The sequence below is a fragment of the Gymnoscopelus microlampas genome (genome assembly GCF_963454915.1).
Source record: "Gymnoscopelus microlampas genome assembly, chromosome: 3".
Taxonomy (NCBI): Eukaryota; Metazoa; Chordata; class Actinopteri; order Myctophiformes; family Myctophidae; genus Gymnoscopelus; species Gymnoscopelus microlampas.
Genome location: NC_139940.1, coordinates 34,232,059 through 34,250,433, shown reverse-complemented (window position 1 = coordinate 34,250,433; position 18,375 = coordinate 34,232,059). Strand labels below are relative to the sequence as shown.

General features: G+C 40.9%; 1 protein-coding gene across 1 annotated transcript in view; it reads left to right on the top strand.

The window, feature by feature from the left end:
• Window positions 1-18,375, top strand: part of LOC311039730 (CUB and sushi domain-containing protein 3-like) — a gene marked incomplete at its 5' end in the record, with an annotated part of 373,258 nt that overhangs the window by 82,373 nt on the left and 272,510 nt on the right. The window contains 5 exons of the mRNA XM_084049684.1: window positions 11,503-11,615; window positions 12,744-12,821; window positions 14,568-14,655; window positions 16,542-16,666; window positions 17,365-17,486. Of these exons, the coding sequence (XP_083905810.1) occupies window positions 11,503-11,615; window positions 12,744-12,821; window positions 14,568-14,655; window positions 16,542-16,666; window positions 17,365-17,486 (526 nt within the window). The remainder of the gene's footprint in view (window positions 1-11,502; window positions 11,616-12,743; window positions 12,822-14,567; window positions 14,656-16,541; window positions 16,667-17,364; window positions 17,487-18,375) is intronic.

The window sequence follows — 18,375 nt, the reverse complement described above, 5'->3', positions numbered from 1 at the left end:
ATTATACTGTAGATAGAAAAACATTTCAGGGCAGGCTAGATTTTTACCTCATATCTCTTGGTTTGTTTCAGACTGAATTACCGTATACCTTTTTAAGCCAAAAAGTAAATTGTTAAAACTTAATAGGTTTCCTCAGGCTTACAGTATGTACTATAATTTACTGATATCGACTGGGTATTCCTCACCCTCCTATAGTATCTGTCTGCATTAATCGAAACCCAATACATTTTGTGTGGGCTACGTAAAGCATCTGCATACAGTATATAGCCCTAGGCATGCAGACTGTTTTATTGTCTGTATAGCAAGCAAGGAACATTAACCTCTCACCATGCTTTCTTTTTACTAGCTTTTTTTAATACTAGAAAAACTGCACACCTCATTCTGTGCTTCTGTTAAGTGTTTACGCCACAGAGCTATATAAAAACTATAGGACGGACGGAAAATACCCTCCCATTAATTTCAATGAAAGTCCCTGGGTGTGCATGTACACTCTCCTTCCGGTAGAGTGTATACACTCATCAGAAGTACACAATCCTACTGGGTTTGACCAAAAAGGTTTTGTCCATAGAACAGGCACAGGGTTTCAGGCCACAGAAGCATGCGCAGTAGTGTCCTTTATGCGCTAAGCTTGCAGTACCATATACGGCCACTAGTTTATTCTTATTTCAAAAACCCCCTGCAGGCCTGGGGCTTGGTTTGCACCATTTTGATGTAGAAGCAGAATGTGTTTGAATGTAGAATGTTTAGATCTGGTATAGGTCATAGTGTCCCGCAGCTTTTGGCACAATATAATTTTGTAATAGTAACTGACAATTTCTATCAAATCTTTGCAAATGAGGCTATTCCCCCTGTCATAATGCCAGGAAATTGTTGTGAAACCATGAAAATAAATACAATAGAGCATTCTTTCTTGCACTCACTGCTGACCTTAAAATATGATTTCACAACTCTTCCATGTTCACAAAGGGCAAAAACAGCTGTAGATTAGTTAAAGGGATTCTAGGTAACTCTAAGCCTAAATTAAAACATATTTATATATATATATTTGCATTTTTTCCCCTCTATCAGCCACTATATAATAGGGATAGGTATTGGCAACAATCTCACGATACGATACGTATCACGATACTTGGGTCACAATACGATTATATTGCGATACGCATCACGATACTTGGGTCACGATACGATATATTGCGATACGGTACATATTGCGATATTATTGCGATATATTGCGATATATTGCGATATATTGCGATATCACGATATATTGAGATACGATACATATTGCGATACGATACTTATTGCGATATATTGCGATACATACATATATCACAACTACAAAATAAAAATACAAATCATAAAAAAACAAAACATATATCACAACTACATATTGTATATATATACACTACATATTGAGTAGCTGCAGATCTGTGATAGGTTCTTTGAATGTTTTTTCATAAAGCCTGTATCTGAAAAAGCAAAAAACTTTTTTTTAAAAATCGCGATATCGATACTGGAGTATCGATACAGTATCGCAATATAAAATATTGCGATATATCGCAATATCGATAATATTGCCCATCCCTACTGTTTAATGATGCTGGGGTGTTTTCCTGCATTGAAACACAGTCCTCTTTCTGAAATCCGTTTTCCCTACTATTTATGTTTTGACATCCGGGTATCCAGCTCTGTCCGTAAATGAAACGTAAATGAAACACACGCATGTGCGCGTCCGTGCGCATCCATGTCCGTGTGAACTGTCCTATCAGCGTCCTCGCTCAATGTTCTGTGATTGACAGCGAAGGTTGGCCAGTCAGGTGGCGAGTTCAAGCGAAACCGAATGTCACCAAGTCCAGCCTGAGTGCACCCGAGCAAAAACGAGCGGCAGCCATCTTGTCTATGCGCTATTTTTTGTTTCGGTTTTAAAACTTTAAAATGCTCTCAAACTTCTTTTTTGAGGCACAGAATTGACTTTTAAGATGTCGTTTGGATAGAATTTAGTTGTTTAACTTCATATATGTGGTCAATTAATCATGACAGAGCCTATTTAAAAATACAAATTCAGAGAACCGGCAGGGGCGGGCAGTGATACGCATTGTATCCGAATAAAGCAACCTATTTTCGGCATGGCCCGTTCAGAAGTCCCCCCTGCGTCACCCCGAACTGCTGATGAGGAGGGGGGGGGGGAGTGGAGGGGCGGTGTTTGACAACAGTTTTTTTCTTTTTTTGATCTCTGAAGTTGCCTAGAATCTCTTTAATGTACTTGTGCAAATATGGCCACGGAACAAAAATACCAAAAGGATTAGTGGATATTGGACCCAGATCTAATTTGATCACATGTTTTTTTCTTTTTGTTTTACTTTTCCGCTCTAACTTTTTATCCCTTTCATCTTATGGTTATTGGTAGGACTCGTCCAGTGTTTCTCCAGTGATTTTGCTTTTGGATTTTTTAACAGTTAGTTCTGCATCTTGTAAACGGTTACAAACAAACTCATCCTGGAACTTCGATACTCCTAGTTTGCCAAGCAAATTTACAGCAGTTATGGATGATTAAGAAGACTGTCACCCTTAAATACAGTCAGTGATATCAGCACCCTCATACACAGACCTGTATGTGTAGCTGATAGTAGTCTCGCGTGGCCAGACTACTATTCCACAATCTTCTACTGCAATATAGATTCTAGAACTACACCTCCTGAAAGCAGAAAAAGGAAGCTGTCATCTGTTTGTCATTTCCGTTCACAAAAATATTAAAACAAATATCTTTAAAACATATTTTTGAATTCACATTTTTGCCAAAGAGCAAGCCAGATATGTTTTGACTATTTATATTTAGGCCCTACTGTAGGTCAAATTTGAAACGGGGAGGAGGCGTCACATCCGCTTTTCCTCCCGATAATTTTTAGAGCTTCCGTGCTCCAGACTGCATGACGGAAGCATACAAAAATTGTGGGAGGCAACAGTCTGGCTCGCAAGACTAAGCTGATAGCAGCACTTCCTTATGAACGGGGACATCATGGGCCTCTCCTTCCTATTGCAGTCTGGAGGGAAGGTACGTCTGCTGTAACGCATTCACAAGATATGAAATAACATTTAGACACACAGAAAAACACAGGGGTGAAACCATATCTCTTGCCCTGCCTTCAGCTGGTGGAGATAATCATTCAAGGTACGTCAAAGCAAGGCCTATAGGTGCCCATCAGCCAAATTCCCTGCTTTAGCCAAATTACCATGAGAGATACATTGAATTACTTTTTTCTGGGATTGATTAATCCTGTCTGGGGAAAATGAACCAATCAAAATGTACCAAAAGTGCACAGCCAATCTAGTGCTCTAGGCAGTTTAAAGTAAATGCAAAATACACTTGCAAAAATGTGAATTGATAATTAACCTAGGTTTGCCACCAGGCTGGTTAAGGCAAGAAGACGTTTTATATGCTGTGAGCAGCTCATTGTGTTGAAGTTAATCCCCTAATTTTGTACAGTGACATATAGTACAGAAGGTGCCTAGAACTTATTTAAAGAGGGATGAAGGGCAGTGTCTTCTCCCTTGTTACACAATACACTATTCTGAAAGCAACATGTCTTGTTATAGGTTTTGTAAAAAAAAAAGGTGTAGGTGAAGGGGGAAAACTAATTCACTTGTTCCTCAGTTTCCTTGTTAAATTTGAACAAATTGCCAACTATCTGTTGCAGAGCTTTACCCATAACCCTCCTATTTCTGAAGCAAGCCAGAGGGGAACTGGGCACCTTTATTTCTAAGTCTTTGATTTGACATGTCTGAGAAGCAGCTCACAGAACAGGCCATCAAAGAGTTAGATCTTGCACAAGGGCACTATAAAGTACCTTGTATACTGAGAATTGAACATCAGGCCCAAAGCTAACCTTGCTACCTGACATGCGAACTAATACACTAGCGTTTTGATGCTTCTTTATCTATAATACACTATAGACACCAGGAGTGAGGGAGTTCTTGGCTGATACCGACAATAAGCCTCTCTGACCTACTTACTTACTCACTTATAGACACCTTCATAACACCTTATAAAGCAGCTTTAATTGTGGTGTGAGAGTTTTCTGTAAGCCATAATGCCTTCATCATGTTGTATATCAATACCAATATGACATGATAGGCCCTATTAGACTATCTATAGCGCAAGGTCTAAAGTGCATGCTGCAAATGCCTTGGGGTGTGTCCAACTTCATTTTAGCTAGTTGACGACGGATGATTTTTGCCTAGGAAAACGTATGAAAGTACAATCAGTAGCTGTATTAAAATTCACTGTTAGTCCTTGAAAAGTCCAAATCGATACTGTGGGGGAAGCTAAAACTTGGATGAAGACAAGCACATAAAAACACTACACTCATGCCAAGAAGTAAGCTCAGAGAAGCCATATTGCATATCTATGAAGGAACAAATAGACAGCCAAAGTGACTCTGCAGAGATTTGCTTTGAATAATGTGAGTAGTCCATTTTTCCAATTGGACTTCCTTATCCTTTGTCACAGTATGTACTGGGAGAGATACAAAAAGTAAGCAGTAGACAGCATTACAGCACCAAATAAATAAATGCATACATAAATACATGAAACTACTCACTTATTGCTAAACTTTTTTTCTGGAGCCTTGGCAGTGCAGATACCTCAAATAATTTGTCTTTCAAACAGTAAGTGAATGAGAGAATGAAAGGTAGAAATCTTATGATATAGTCATACAGTAAATAATATTAGGCAGCGAGTTGAAAACAGTCCAAAAGTTTATCACAACATAGCTGATGGCAAACTATTTAATATTTCACATATATTCCTATCACATCATGGTGCTCAATGAGACAGAAAACAATGTTGGTATATCACTTAAAGGTGGATATCACCTGATATACAAAACAATAACACCCAGTGTGAAGTAAGTGGTGCCTTTGAGTTTATTTCATTGAACTATATATGAACTAGAATAACAATGTTAAATTCCTGTCCATTCGTTTCAATAGGCTGCTCAACAGCGGCACTTGAAGTAAATCAGATGTTGAAGTAAGCCACTAATATCGGATTTAGGAGTAGGCAAGGGGCGTTCCCCCGCAATAGTTGCTATTCTGGGACACCCGCTAAACACCTGCACTACCCGTTACATTATCCATAGGTGTGGTTTGGGCGTTACAATGATAAAAACTAATCACCGTGCCAGATGCCATTACCTTTAAGAGAAGACTGTGCTACCCATTATCCCCAATCCAATATACGCTCTCCTATCTCCCTGTCTGCAGTGTTACCTGGTCTGGTTATTATAAGCCACATTTGGCTTTTTTTCTGAAGTTGCTTGTAAATAATGGTACAGTAGAACGGTTGTGAGCTTGTAGATGGTCTATTTTCAAATAGCCAACATATATAAATAAAAATATGCACATTGTTTAATGGACGACATATATAGGTTTTAAGTGCTCATGTGGCCTATTATAGTCGCTTCTTTTGGGCTTGTTTCCATAGACTTGGTTGCTTATTTCTCGCAAATTCTGGCAACAACTCTGGAGCCGCACTGAGGGGATTTTACATGGAGCACACACACCCGATGTTTGGCTTCCAAGCTCTGGACTTTGATTGCCTTTCAATAAAACCACATTTGATAGACATAAGTATCACCTACATGTTACTGGTTAGAAAGAATTTCATATTTTTGTAATCATTTCATTATTTCCTGCATAATCGATGAATAAAACTGACGTGTGTAAATTGGAGCATTGCATTGTGCGATGCACAAATTGTCTTCTTTAAATAGACTATCATCTTATCTAATATATCTAATATATACATTTGAGAAAAGTCAGACCTTCCTGTGTCCCGTGTCCCGGTGTCCCGGACTGCAACTCATTGTTTCGGTATCAACACAACAACAACATATCACATGTCACTACAACACTAGCCACAACGCTCTCGCTATATTTACGCATTGCTTCGTCTACTTTTCATTGCTCACTATACATTTGCCTCTTTGGAGCATATTTATTTTCGTCGAACAATATTTAGCGTTAGCTAACGCGTTTAGCGTTAGCCAAAAATGTCTAATAGTACTACATTATGTCTTTGCAGTCACCGCGGTAATGTCCCTATTCCCACCACAGTCACGCTAATATGTCCGTCATTTGTGCCATGTACATCCCAAACAAAACATTATTACCCACGCTATCGTCTTAACGTCTATAAACAACAATTCTGCGTGACCAAAAGTGAGGTTGCCTGCGAGAGAAACAAGCAACTAGGTCTATGAAAAGAAGCCCAAAAAAAGGATCCGTTAAGCGCTAGCGTGGTCTATGAAAACTAGCCCAAATAGGCGCCCAAATAAGCCCAAAATCGTTTACAAAATAAGCACACCTGGCAACGCAGGCTAAGCCAATCACGTGCGACAAACCTCTGCTGTGTGTGTGTGTGTGTGTGTGTGTGTGTGTGTGTGTGTGTGTGTGTGTGTGTGTGTGTGTGTGTGTGTGTGTGTGTGTGTGTGTGTGTGTGTGTGTGTGTGTGTGTGTGTGTGTGTGTGTGTGTATGTGTGTTGTCAAGCCGCGATGCACACGCCCACTCGCGCTGGCCGCTCATACTTATTCACACTGTTGTGTTCACTACAACTCATGCTACGAACAACACGTTGACTTGAGAAGTACTCTTTTCTTACACAAACTAATGTCACAGAGAACGCACACACACACACACACACACACACACACACACGTACACACGCACGCACGCACGCACACGCACACACACACACACACACACACACACACACACACACACACACACACACACACACACACACACACACACACACACACAGTCACTTGTTGAAGCAGCTGGCACTGCTTAAAAATAACATATTCTTTCCTCCTACCTGTAATTCCAATGCTGTCAAAATATTAGATTTGAAAAACTCAACAGCAATATTTTCTTTTTCTTTTTTTCAGAAATCATGACATGGTCACTCAAGATATTCCACAGACCTAGTTATGAAAGGATTTAGTAAGAACTATTTTCTACCGAAGTATGCCCGCCAACTGTCTATCTCCACGCAGAATGTATGCCAGTCATGGATGTAGCTGCCAGCACTTATGTGTGACGCAATAGACAGTAACGTGATAGACAGTAACTGTGTTATGATTTCTGAGACATTGCTGTTGAGTTTTCCAAATATAATCTTTTGACGCTTTGAGCAGCACAAACCAAATGCAGTGAGCATTGAGTGATAGTAGACATATCCAAACCTGCAAATAATACCGAAACTATCTGGATGGATAGATAGCACTCTGGGTAAGAGAAATAAAATGTTATGTATTTCAGGCTTTAACAACAATTACAGTATGTTAACCTGAGCTAGTACTGTTTTAGCCAAGCTAGCAGAGGCAACCTAAGGTTGACTATTTTGGTTGATTAGTTGCACACTGCACAGTCTGTACGTCCAACACTTTGGCATTCTGGCTGGTTTGCCATGGAATTTACTTGATTAATTGATTGATTGATTTATCAGACTTTATTGCCATATCACAGTTATATGGTAAATGTGGGTAGAATTCTTGTTTGTGCAGGCTCTCTGCATTGCAGTCAAAGAAAGAGTAAAAATAGGGAAATGAGAATTTAAGGAACACATGTGATATTAGTGTGCAGTCTAGAAGACACCAACTCGGGACTCCTCCGCCCTCCACTCCTTCCTATCCAGCATCAGGGTCCGGAGAGCTGCAGTGCACATAAAGTACATACAAATAGCAGCAGGTGTGTGAAATCAATGTCACCTTCGCCGTCACCTATCTCATAACCCCGGAAGTCGTTGGGGCACCTTAAACGATCTGTTGACCAGCTCTCTCCATCCCTCTCTGGCGTCTCTCATTGCCTCACTGAATGTTATCTTCCCATATTTTCTTTTGTCTCCCTTGTCTCCTGCCACCTTGTACGGTGCCTTGCAGGATGGTCTTTGCGAGGCCTGAGGATCTGGTGATGTGTCCGTACCACCTCAGTTTTAGCTTTATGACAGTGGTAAGCAGATCATCATGTGGGCCGATGGCTTGGCTGATCTTTTGCCGGACTTCCTGTGAAAGCCTGATTGCTCAAACGAAGGTATTTTTGGGGATAGAAGAGAGGTAGGGGAGACCAAAAACACACAAAAAAATAAGGAAAAGTTAAAATGCATGGTGTAGCTCCTTTAAAAGATATAGATACATTTATAAAAGGAGCATCATGTATAAAACAGTTCCATATGCATGGTTAGGGCAATGCTACATGGCAATGGAGCTTAGCGCTTGTTCTTAAGTCTGGTGTTATGGCTAGTGGTATTCATGCCAAAAAGTTATCTCAGAGAAGCCATATTGCATGCAGAAAGAACAAGTGGTGGCACCACTCGTCAGGATGCTTTCGATGATGATGTTGTAGAATGCCCTGGCGATGCGGTGGCTCACCCTGAATTTGTACAAGTGATGGAGGCAGTAGAGGCATTGCTGAGCCTTTTTCTTTTTCTCTTAATGTGGTGTGTGTGTGGCCCAATTGAGGTCCTCGAGATGTGTATTCTAAGGAATTTGAAATCACTGACCCGTTCTGACTGTGGCGTCATCAATGTGAATAGTATAGGGCCATGTTCTCTAACAACTCACCTCCTGACATCCACGTTCAGCTGCTTGGTCTTGTTGACAATGAGAGTGAGGTTGTTCCCCTGTCACCATAGGGTCAGTGTGACCTCGTCTCTATTGGCCATCTCGTCGCCATTGTCGATCAGGGCCATCACCGTTGTGTCGACAGCATACTTGATGATGACCTTTGAGCTGTGCGTGGCCACACAGTCGTGTATGTACAGGGAGTAGTGGAGAGGGCTCCCCACGCAATCATTCTCACCAACTGTCGGCAGCCTGATAGGAAATGCCGTATCCAGCTGTAGGCCCAGATCTTTGAGCTTTGTGTCCAGTCTGGTAGGAACTATATTGTTGAATGCTGTGCTGCAGTTCACAAACAGCATTCATGCGTTTGTTCTTCCTCTCATAGGGGAGTGAGGGCAGTGTGTACAGTACATCTGGAGCTATTTTGACGATATGCAAATTGTCATCAATGGCTTTATACATCAATGGACATCAAGTGCTATTGATGTTTAGAGCAAATATGCTGTATAGATCCCCTAGGCCAGTGGTTCCCAACCTTTTTTCCTTGAAGCCCCCCTTCTTACATCTGACAAAAGCTAAGACACACACACACACGCACACGTGCACACACACTTGTATTTTTCAGACATGTTAACCATTTAATTCCTATTTACTTCTTGTATGGTGAATAGCGAAAATTGCTGATCTACAAGCTTACAACGTGTTGTGATGCGACACGTTGTGAGCTTTTAGATCTGCTATTTTTTAAACCTTTTTGAAAAACACACATACATACCTGTGTGTACACACACACACACACACACACACACACACACACACACACACACACACACACACACACACACACACACACACACACACACACACACACACACACATCTGTACAGTGTCTTTTTTTGTTATTTTCCCCATCCATCTTGTAATAGCTGAAACCAGGTATGCCACCAGAAATGTGCACATATTTGATGGTAAATATGAATAGCCCAGTTGACTAAAAGGCTGCTCTTTTAGATTTTGTCTGCTGTATATCATTCTGTCATTAGCATTTTTTTTCAATGTGCCATGTGAGAAAAGGTCAGCTTTTGTGTGAAATCAATTAGCTTTAACTCCCCTCAGGAGCTGCTATCATCTCCTTCTCATGGATAGTTTGGGATTTGAATAAGTGCATTCAAAAATCACATTCGGGTCGTTGATTGAGGAGACATAGGGCACATGAGAACTTGTAATCCCCACCTGACATATCTTTCATTCAAATTTTCTGAGGTCGTGAATTGTTCACTTGTGAAATTGAAATACCAGGCACCAGTGGTGTTATTGAAATGACAAGTCTAATGTCAAATACAGTAAAGAAAAAAATATGTTTTTTGCATCATACGACCAACTACTCAAACTCAAGTTGGTCCACCACACACATCTTAAAGGACCATATCGGTGAGTGAGAGATAAAGCGAGTGTGTGGGTATTCACTATGTGTAATCTACTGTACAGTATGGTTGTGTTAAAGGACCATACTGGTGTTCGTTACAATTTCATTTACAAACACTCTTGAGCAACTTAAAAGTGTGAGATCGGAATTAGCAGAGTAAGCATGAACTCTAGTCAACAAACAACAAGGTAAATAGGCACAAATAGAACAATGTAGTGCCTCAAAGAAAGATACAAGGGTAAACAATTAACCCAGCATATGTCAATGAACCTGGCATCTGTCAATGAACGTAGCATCTGTCAATGAACCTAGCATCTGTCGTTGTCTACGATTCATGGTATACAGTACTTGGCATTACTACTGCAGAACATGTTCCAAAGCAATTATTGTTTGCTTTTCACAGGTGCAGTCAAAGCAGTCAAATAATGGCCAGTATATGAACCAAAACGATCGGTCTGGCTCTAGTTGTTTCTTAGCCTGTCCCAAACCTTTGCTTGATAGGCATTTTGTGCTATTGACTGAAGTCCAGTTGGGTACACGCCTACACGGATTGCAAGGCATTAGATAAAAGCCTGAGCTGGTTAAACAGATAAATGAGGAGGCCCCTGGCAGCCTTGAGTCCCCATGATTATAGACCGTTGCAAATGTGATGGTCATGCACTGGATAATACTTGAAGTGATATTGAACTCTAAATTGCACAGACAGACGGATAGCCCCAGACAGACACATGAATGCAGAAGTGCAACCACACACAGACACACACACAGACACACACACACACAGATACACACACAGACACGCACGCACGCACGCACGCACGCACGCACGCACGCACGCACGCACACACACACACACACACACACACACACACACACACACAAACACACACAGAAGCACAAACTGTAGTATGTGTCTGATGCTAGAGTACCTGTGATACTGTCATACACATTATTGACATTAATGTGTGCCACGTATCTATCTATCCATCCATCCATCCATCTATGCATGTACACTCAGTCAGAAGAACGGACGGACGGACGGACGGACGCACACTCGCTCGTGCACACACACATGTAGCACAGAGAGAGTAAGGAGGAGTTGTTTCTGGGTTTCAGGGACAAGCTGATCATAATTTCTAGGGCACTAACTGTTCTCTCACAGTCATCACAATAGTACAGTAGGAGAAGAACACACTGCTTCCCCTAAAATGATGACACGGCGCCTCCGATATATATTTTTTACATCTATCAATCACAATCTAGTAATTCATTCTTGTCATCTTCTTGATTTTATTCAGTCATGCTTTTTTTTACCCCTGGATCTTTGAGACACATTCCGTTTTTATCGTCCTAAATTCTGCAGCCACAAGAGCGACGATGGCCGGGGAGCTAGTTGCAGTACGATTAAAGAGGATGTCATATCTCTGCTTTCTCCTCTGCTTCTTCACACCCAGGCTATCTGGAGTGAATATCCCTGCACCCATCATCAGCAACAAAAATTGGCTACGGCTGCATTATGTGACAGAGAGCAACCACCGCCACAAAGGCTTCAGGTCTCAGTATCAAGGTAAGAGATGATTACTTCATTTGCAAATCATAATAGAGGTCCTGCTACTCGAGCAAAAAAGGGACTGTTGTGGGGGAAAAATATATTGTAATTGTGTTTTTGATCTTTGTCAACTGAATATCATGAATCTGATGAAGGGTAAGGCTGTATGAAGGTTCTTTCTGCTGCAAACCCCTGACATCAAAAGCCCTTCATAAAATATTTAAGAGATACTGTACACAGTTTTCCTGCTTATAAAAACATATAGCTTGGGTGGCTCGATAACCCATTACCCTCACGGTGTCTTCTGGCATGACTTTCAACATGGTATACTGTGTATATAATGTACTTAAGATAGCCAGTAGGACAGCCCCAAACCAAACATGAAAGTGTGCACCGTCACCATAAAAGGCTTTATAAAGAGTTTTCTTTCCGGTAGCATGCATGTGTGGCAGCCCATTGTAAACGACGACATAAAATCAATTGCATGAAAAATCACACACTCATCTCCTTCAGGAGTGTTGTGCTCTACTCAAACAATTTACCCCTGTGTGTTAGTCATTCATGGTATCAAGGACACACTTTTTGTAACATACTGTAGGGACGACAAGCAACAAGATTAACAAGAGTTAATCACTTATTTCAAAGTGACAGTCCAGAGGAAGGGGGATCATCCCAATGCTTGCAAATCCAAATCACCTTGTTTTTGCTTCACTCATCCCTCATTGCTTTTGGCTATTCTTTTGTCCGCCTAAGGTTATGTCAGTCGCTTGCATCACCTGGCTTTTGTGTGAAGTCTGCACCATGTTGTGATAAATTATACAAGTAGACATTCAGTGTTGTAGTCCTTGGGCTGTTCTTTGATTCTTTCTGTGTGACATGTATTCCATGTATTTCCCCCGTACAGTCTATAAAACAAAAAATAGTTTCAATCAATTTTGATTCGTTGTTTAACATGTCTATTTATCCGAACAAGCTAGTTTGGAAATTGCATGGCTGCATTTCCTATGAAAAAGGAAGCACACCAATAGCAATTATTCTATAATGACCAAGCTTTATTCAGAGAAAGAAACACTTGTACTGTATCTTCTCACATCTAATACTGTAACTTCTTTTATCTAATGGATTCTTTTTATTGCTCTCAACCAGTGAAAAGCTCTGGAGAGCTTAAATCCAGAGGGGTAAAATTATTACCGGGAAAGGACAACACTAACAAACTCTCTTTGAGTAAGTCTTTTATTTTTCTTATGCAAATGTTTTCATTGTTTGGACTTTTTTGTTTATTCAGGGCTTGTGTTCTGGGTCTTTCTTTCGTTCTCGTCTCTTTCGTTGCTGCATCATTTGGTGAAGGCATTACGCTACAGTACTAGATTTTGCAGAAGTGCAGTCTTTTGTCTTTCTGACAACCTATTTCCCCCCAAGTCTCTGGACTCCATGTCCTTACAGAAATATGCTCAGCTAGATGAGACCCAGGACTAGACTGTACGTTGCAGCAAAAATCATAATTTCAATATCTTGCGACCTCTTAAAGTTCCCTCTCTCTGTCTCAGCCATTCATTCACTGTGTTTCACTCTGTCCAGCCTAAGCAATACATCACATTGTTGCATACTCGGTAAAATCCTCTGTGTTAATTTAATTGTTAGATAAACTAACACTCAGGATTTCACAGTATGACCTGCATTCACATACCTACACACACACACACACACACACACACACACACACACACACACACACACACACACACACACACACACACACACACACACACACACACACACACACACACACACACACACACACACACACTGCAGTAATCAAGGCTGAGTGACCACTTACTTGGCAGATGAATTGTGTACACTTCAGACTGAGGTGAATGCATTCTAATAGCTTGCTGAGCTTTGTCATTAACATAAGCTTTTCAGGAAACTCAAAAGCTTGTATGAAACGACACAATGTGCTAAACACTTTAGTGACAAGAAGTTGTAATCTTTATTACCTTGTGTGTCACAGATGTGACATTGGGCTGAGACATGAATAAGACAAAGGTTTATCATCTGTTCCCCTACGCCGTGTACTGTATGCCTAAAAAAGGGACTATAAGGAGGTGGCTCATATGCCTTGTTTGACAATGCCACGTGAGCCATGTTCACACTGTATAATTGAACCCATAACCCTATTATTACTCGCCCTCAATTAACTGCAAATCTAATGAACTTCCTAAATGAAAAAGAATGAACGCCTCCGGATCCGCTTGGTTGCTGGTGTGTGATGTCTTACTGCAAAGTTATGATAGCACATGTTTCATGAATTTCATTTGCAGCGCATGATTTGTTTGATTCCCAGAATATACTGTGTGAGAAAGATAGGGGCTCTTTAATGTCCACACGCGCACACATTCACACGCACACACACACACATGCACACGCACACAGTACACATACTTATGCAGCCAACTTTTATTCCACTTCCAAGCCTTGGCTGTACTTTTGCAGTGTAGCGAAGGCTGTATATTTCACCCTATCCACAAAGCTTAATCGAGGGTACTTAAACCATTAGTATGTATGGGGAGTCCCACTGAGTGATTATTGTGGCTCCTGTAATGTAGTTGAAGGTTATTTAATCCTCTTAGTCCCTGTTGGACTCAGATAGATTCTTTCCATTTTGTCTAGCACGGGGAAGAGAGAAGTCGGGTGTTGCATTCAGTTTGATAACGGTCAACGAGAGTGTGTGCATTCACAACACCACAACTGGCAATAAAAGACCTCTGACTTTGATAGATGGGGTCAATTTGCCTATCTACATAATTACTGCAACCATATGTTTCTTACCAGGCATTAGCGTTTTGAATGGTCTTCCAGGAAGTATTTAAGCACCCATTCAACTGTTTTTAATACGTTGGCTGTGTCTATCTTTGGCGATGAAGGTGATTCTGACTTACAACATTGACGATTATTGTCTTTCTCACACAGTGAATGAGGGAGGGATCAAACAGGTGTCCAATTACTGCCCAGACCCAGGGGAGGCTGAGAATGGCAAACGGACAGGCTCTAACTTCAGGTGAGTTGACACATATCACAGAACTGAAGTAAAGGGGTCCAGACAGAGCTGATGATCCATAGAGGATTGCTTACGGGAAGGATGTTATATTCCTTCATGCAAGCAAGCAAATTATTTGGTCCACTTGGTGGTACACAGTAAAATCACAAATTTGTGATTTGTTCATTTGTACATTCTCTAATGGATTTACTAATGGATTTATTAAAACTAAGGATTTTACAGTGTAACAGGAAAGTTGACTGACTTTGAATTGCAATTCAACTTAATATCTTATTATTATCTTATTATATAATTATATCATATTCACACACCATCGTATCCTTTACTGCAATTGAAAAATCCTTTGTTAAAGTAATACTAGGTAACTTTTTCAACAAAACTAAAGTTAAATTGTATATCTTTTGTGAGTGGCAAATGTTTCACAACAACCACTCCATGAATTTCACCCCCGAAAGCCTTTTCTATTATAATTTCTATTGAAAAGGTGGCCCGTGAGCCTTTCCCGCGAAAATGACGTCATCCGGCCGGAAAACGGAAACGGAAATGGAAATGCACCGGTTTCCTGTTTGGCCAGGAACTACCGCACCGGTTTCCTGTTTGGCCAGGAACTACCGCGCTAATAACAAAAAGGAATCTCACGCTGTTTTTAAGAGATTGTAGGCTTTGAAGATCAAAAAACAACAGAAAAAGAAAACACAGCTCACGGTAACTATAGCTCCACTGGCTAAGAGAAACGATCCACAGATAGTATAAAACAATTAAAAGAACGCTTTTTGAAACGCTTCCGTCTTCCGGTGAAAACAAATGGAATTCTGGGTAACGGAGGAATAAACCAACGGCCTGCAGTGACGGTAATGACCAGCAGAGGCTGCTAGAAATCGTTATTTGTGGACCTGCATTGTATTACTTTAATACAGCCAATTTTCGTATATTTACATTGACATGCTGTAAATACATTTAAAGAAAACAAGACAAAAAATTGCAGACATATATAATAAAATATTTTCACTTTTTGAAAACAAATGGAACATTCAGTTTTATAAACAAAATGGACACTAAAAATACAGTTAAAACTGTATGCTGGACCTTTTCATCTTAGCACTTAATGGGACCTCACTACACTGTCCTAAATCCTGCTAATTCAACTCTTGTGTGTTCAAGTGTAACTAAATTGAGTGTAAGTGTTCATTTGGTTACATTTGTACACTCTCATGGTTATAAATGGATAAAATAACACTCTTACTGTGCAGAAACAGCCCAGCGACCCATTTTGGATAGAGACCCTTGGTTTCAGAAACACTGCCTTAGAGAGAAATACATAGAAATATAAAACCTTCTCCAAAGTAGCCTTCAAAGTGGCAAGTACTTAATAGCACTTGTGTCCTCACTGATCAGTATTCAGAGCAAGAGGAGCCTGAGGGTTGGTTATATCTTACCAGCTTCTGCATGAGTGCTGGAATGGAGCAGGCAGGCAGGGGCCTGAGATTTAGTTAGCTGCCGCAATTAAGTCCAATCTCCAGTCCCTGCCGGACTGGAGACCTGGAGTTTGCCTTCCCTTTTTCATGCACAGACACCGCATTCTCTCTCATGAGCATCCCTATTGTGCTGCACTCAAAGGGGCTCCGGTACTGTTGTAATCTACAGTGTGCACTTGGCGCTCAAGTATGGACACATTAAAACCTTGCTAGGTTTTCTCAGTAGCCATTACGAGGAGTACAGGTCTGAACCAGCAGTATGGTAATGTTACGCACTTCATTCATGGGATGGATTCAATATATTGAGATGTAATCCAAGATAAATGTAACGGAGAAATAAATGGGAATTGCCTCAGGGCTTTTCTTTGGAAACGATTGCTTCTCTGACTGTTATATTTGGTATCTCTCCAGCATCGGAGCAACTGCTCAGTTCACCTGTGACGAAGACCATGTGCTGCAGGGCTCCAAAACGATTACCTGCCAACGCGTGGCAGAGGTCTTTGCTGCTTGGAGCGACCACAGGCCTGTCTGCAAGGGTGAGTGGGGTTTCTGGAGAGCTAATAAAGCTGTTTGATTAAGGCACTGCCGCTGGATGTAGGCCCTATGTAGATACAGGAAAGTTCAGTTCTGTTAATTATGTATGAAAGGCTCTGCCGCAGCACTCCACTTTTTCATAACAAAGAAGGCTTTGGTTGTGTTTTGAAACGTTCCATAATACCCCGAGCACCTGTCTGGATGTGATTCATAGAAACGCTGCTAATGGACCACCTCTCTGCACACATGCTGAACACATAGGCTGTCTATCGTCACTGCCAGTGTTATTAGGCTACTTGATTTTCCAAACACCATTTTGATCAAGATGTATTATGAGTTAGAGGAGTTAACACTCCCCACCCACAAAAATAAAAATAAATTGACAAAGCAATTACAACAAGTGTCGACACATTGTGAGCTTGTAGATCTGCTGTTTTCACTATTTTTGAAAACGGTGAAGCCTGGTCTGTGGGTTTTATAAATATTGAACCAATTAAAAATATTTAACAAGAGCTTGTGACTAAACAATGATACGACGGCTTATTAGGGCCATCTAGGTTTAAAAAAAAAGGAAATATCTGAGTTTAATGACTACAATGGATCCATTGGAACACAGGTTCCTTTTTTCCATTTCCTGAAAAGTAACCGTTTTGGACATACAAGGTTTCAACCCGTAATATTTGTCTTTTGATTGTTGCAGTGAAAACATGTGGGTCAAATCTCCATGGGCCGTCTGGTACCTTCACGTCCCCTAACTTCCCCATCCAATATGAGAGCAACTCTCAGTGTGTGTGGATCATCTCTGCCAGCGATCCAAACAAGGTAATGCTGCAGAGCAGTGATTCTCAACCTTTTTAATTTCAAGGAACCCAGTTTGATATGCATCACCGGGTGGCAGTGGCTCAGGGGTAGAGTGGCTGGGTAGAGTGAATTGTAAGCAAGGTTCCCAGTTCGATCCCGGGCTGGGGGGGCTCACCCAGAGTTAGTGTCGAAGTGTCCTTGAGCAAGACGCTGAACCCCTAATTGCTCCCGATGAGCAGGTTGGTGCCTTGCATGGTTTCCTCCGCCATTGGTGTTTGAATGTGTGTGTGAATGTAATGCACAATCTATGTAAAGCGCTTTGGATAAAAGCGCTATATAAATGGCAATGCACCATTTACCATCAGGTCCCAAATCCCCATTTGATACGATTTTTGTTTTAGCTCTGGTACCCTAATCTATGCAATAAAATTCTATACATGGAAATCCTGGGGGTCCCCAAACCCCACGTTGAGCTCCTGTGCGGCAGAGTACTTTAATAACAAACAGTATTACTGCAGTGCCTTCTGGGCACCCCCAGAAACGAGGTCTGTGAATTGCATTATATCCTGGCTCAAAAGAGTGGAGCCTTGTGGCTCATGTTTTCCAGCTGGAAATCAGTTACCGGTATTCTTGGTGAGCGATGTGGTAAATGTACGCTGAAGTAAGAATTAATCTTCTGTTACCTCAACATCTGACTTCTAAACTCAGTGGTTAATGAAATAGTTTTCCATGTAGATACAGATTTTTAGTTGATCCTGTATAATAAAGTGAAATTGATGCAAAGTAAATGCATGATGGGGTACTAATGCCATGGCCATGGTAGCGATTTAACATCCAATTATTGGTATTTTACCTGTTGATACGTTACATGCAAATAAGATGATTTATCTAGGGTGAGAGTAGCTCCCAA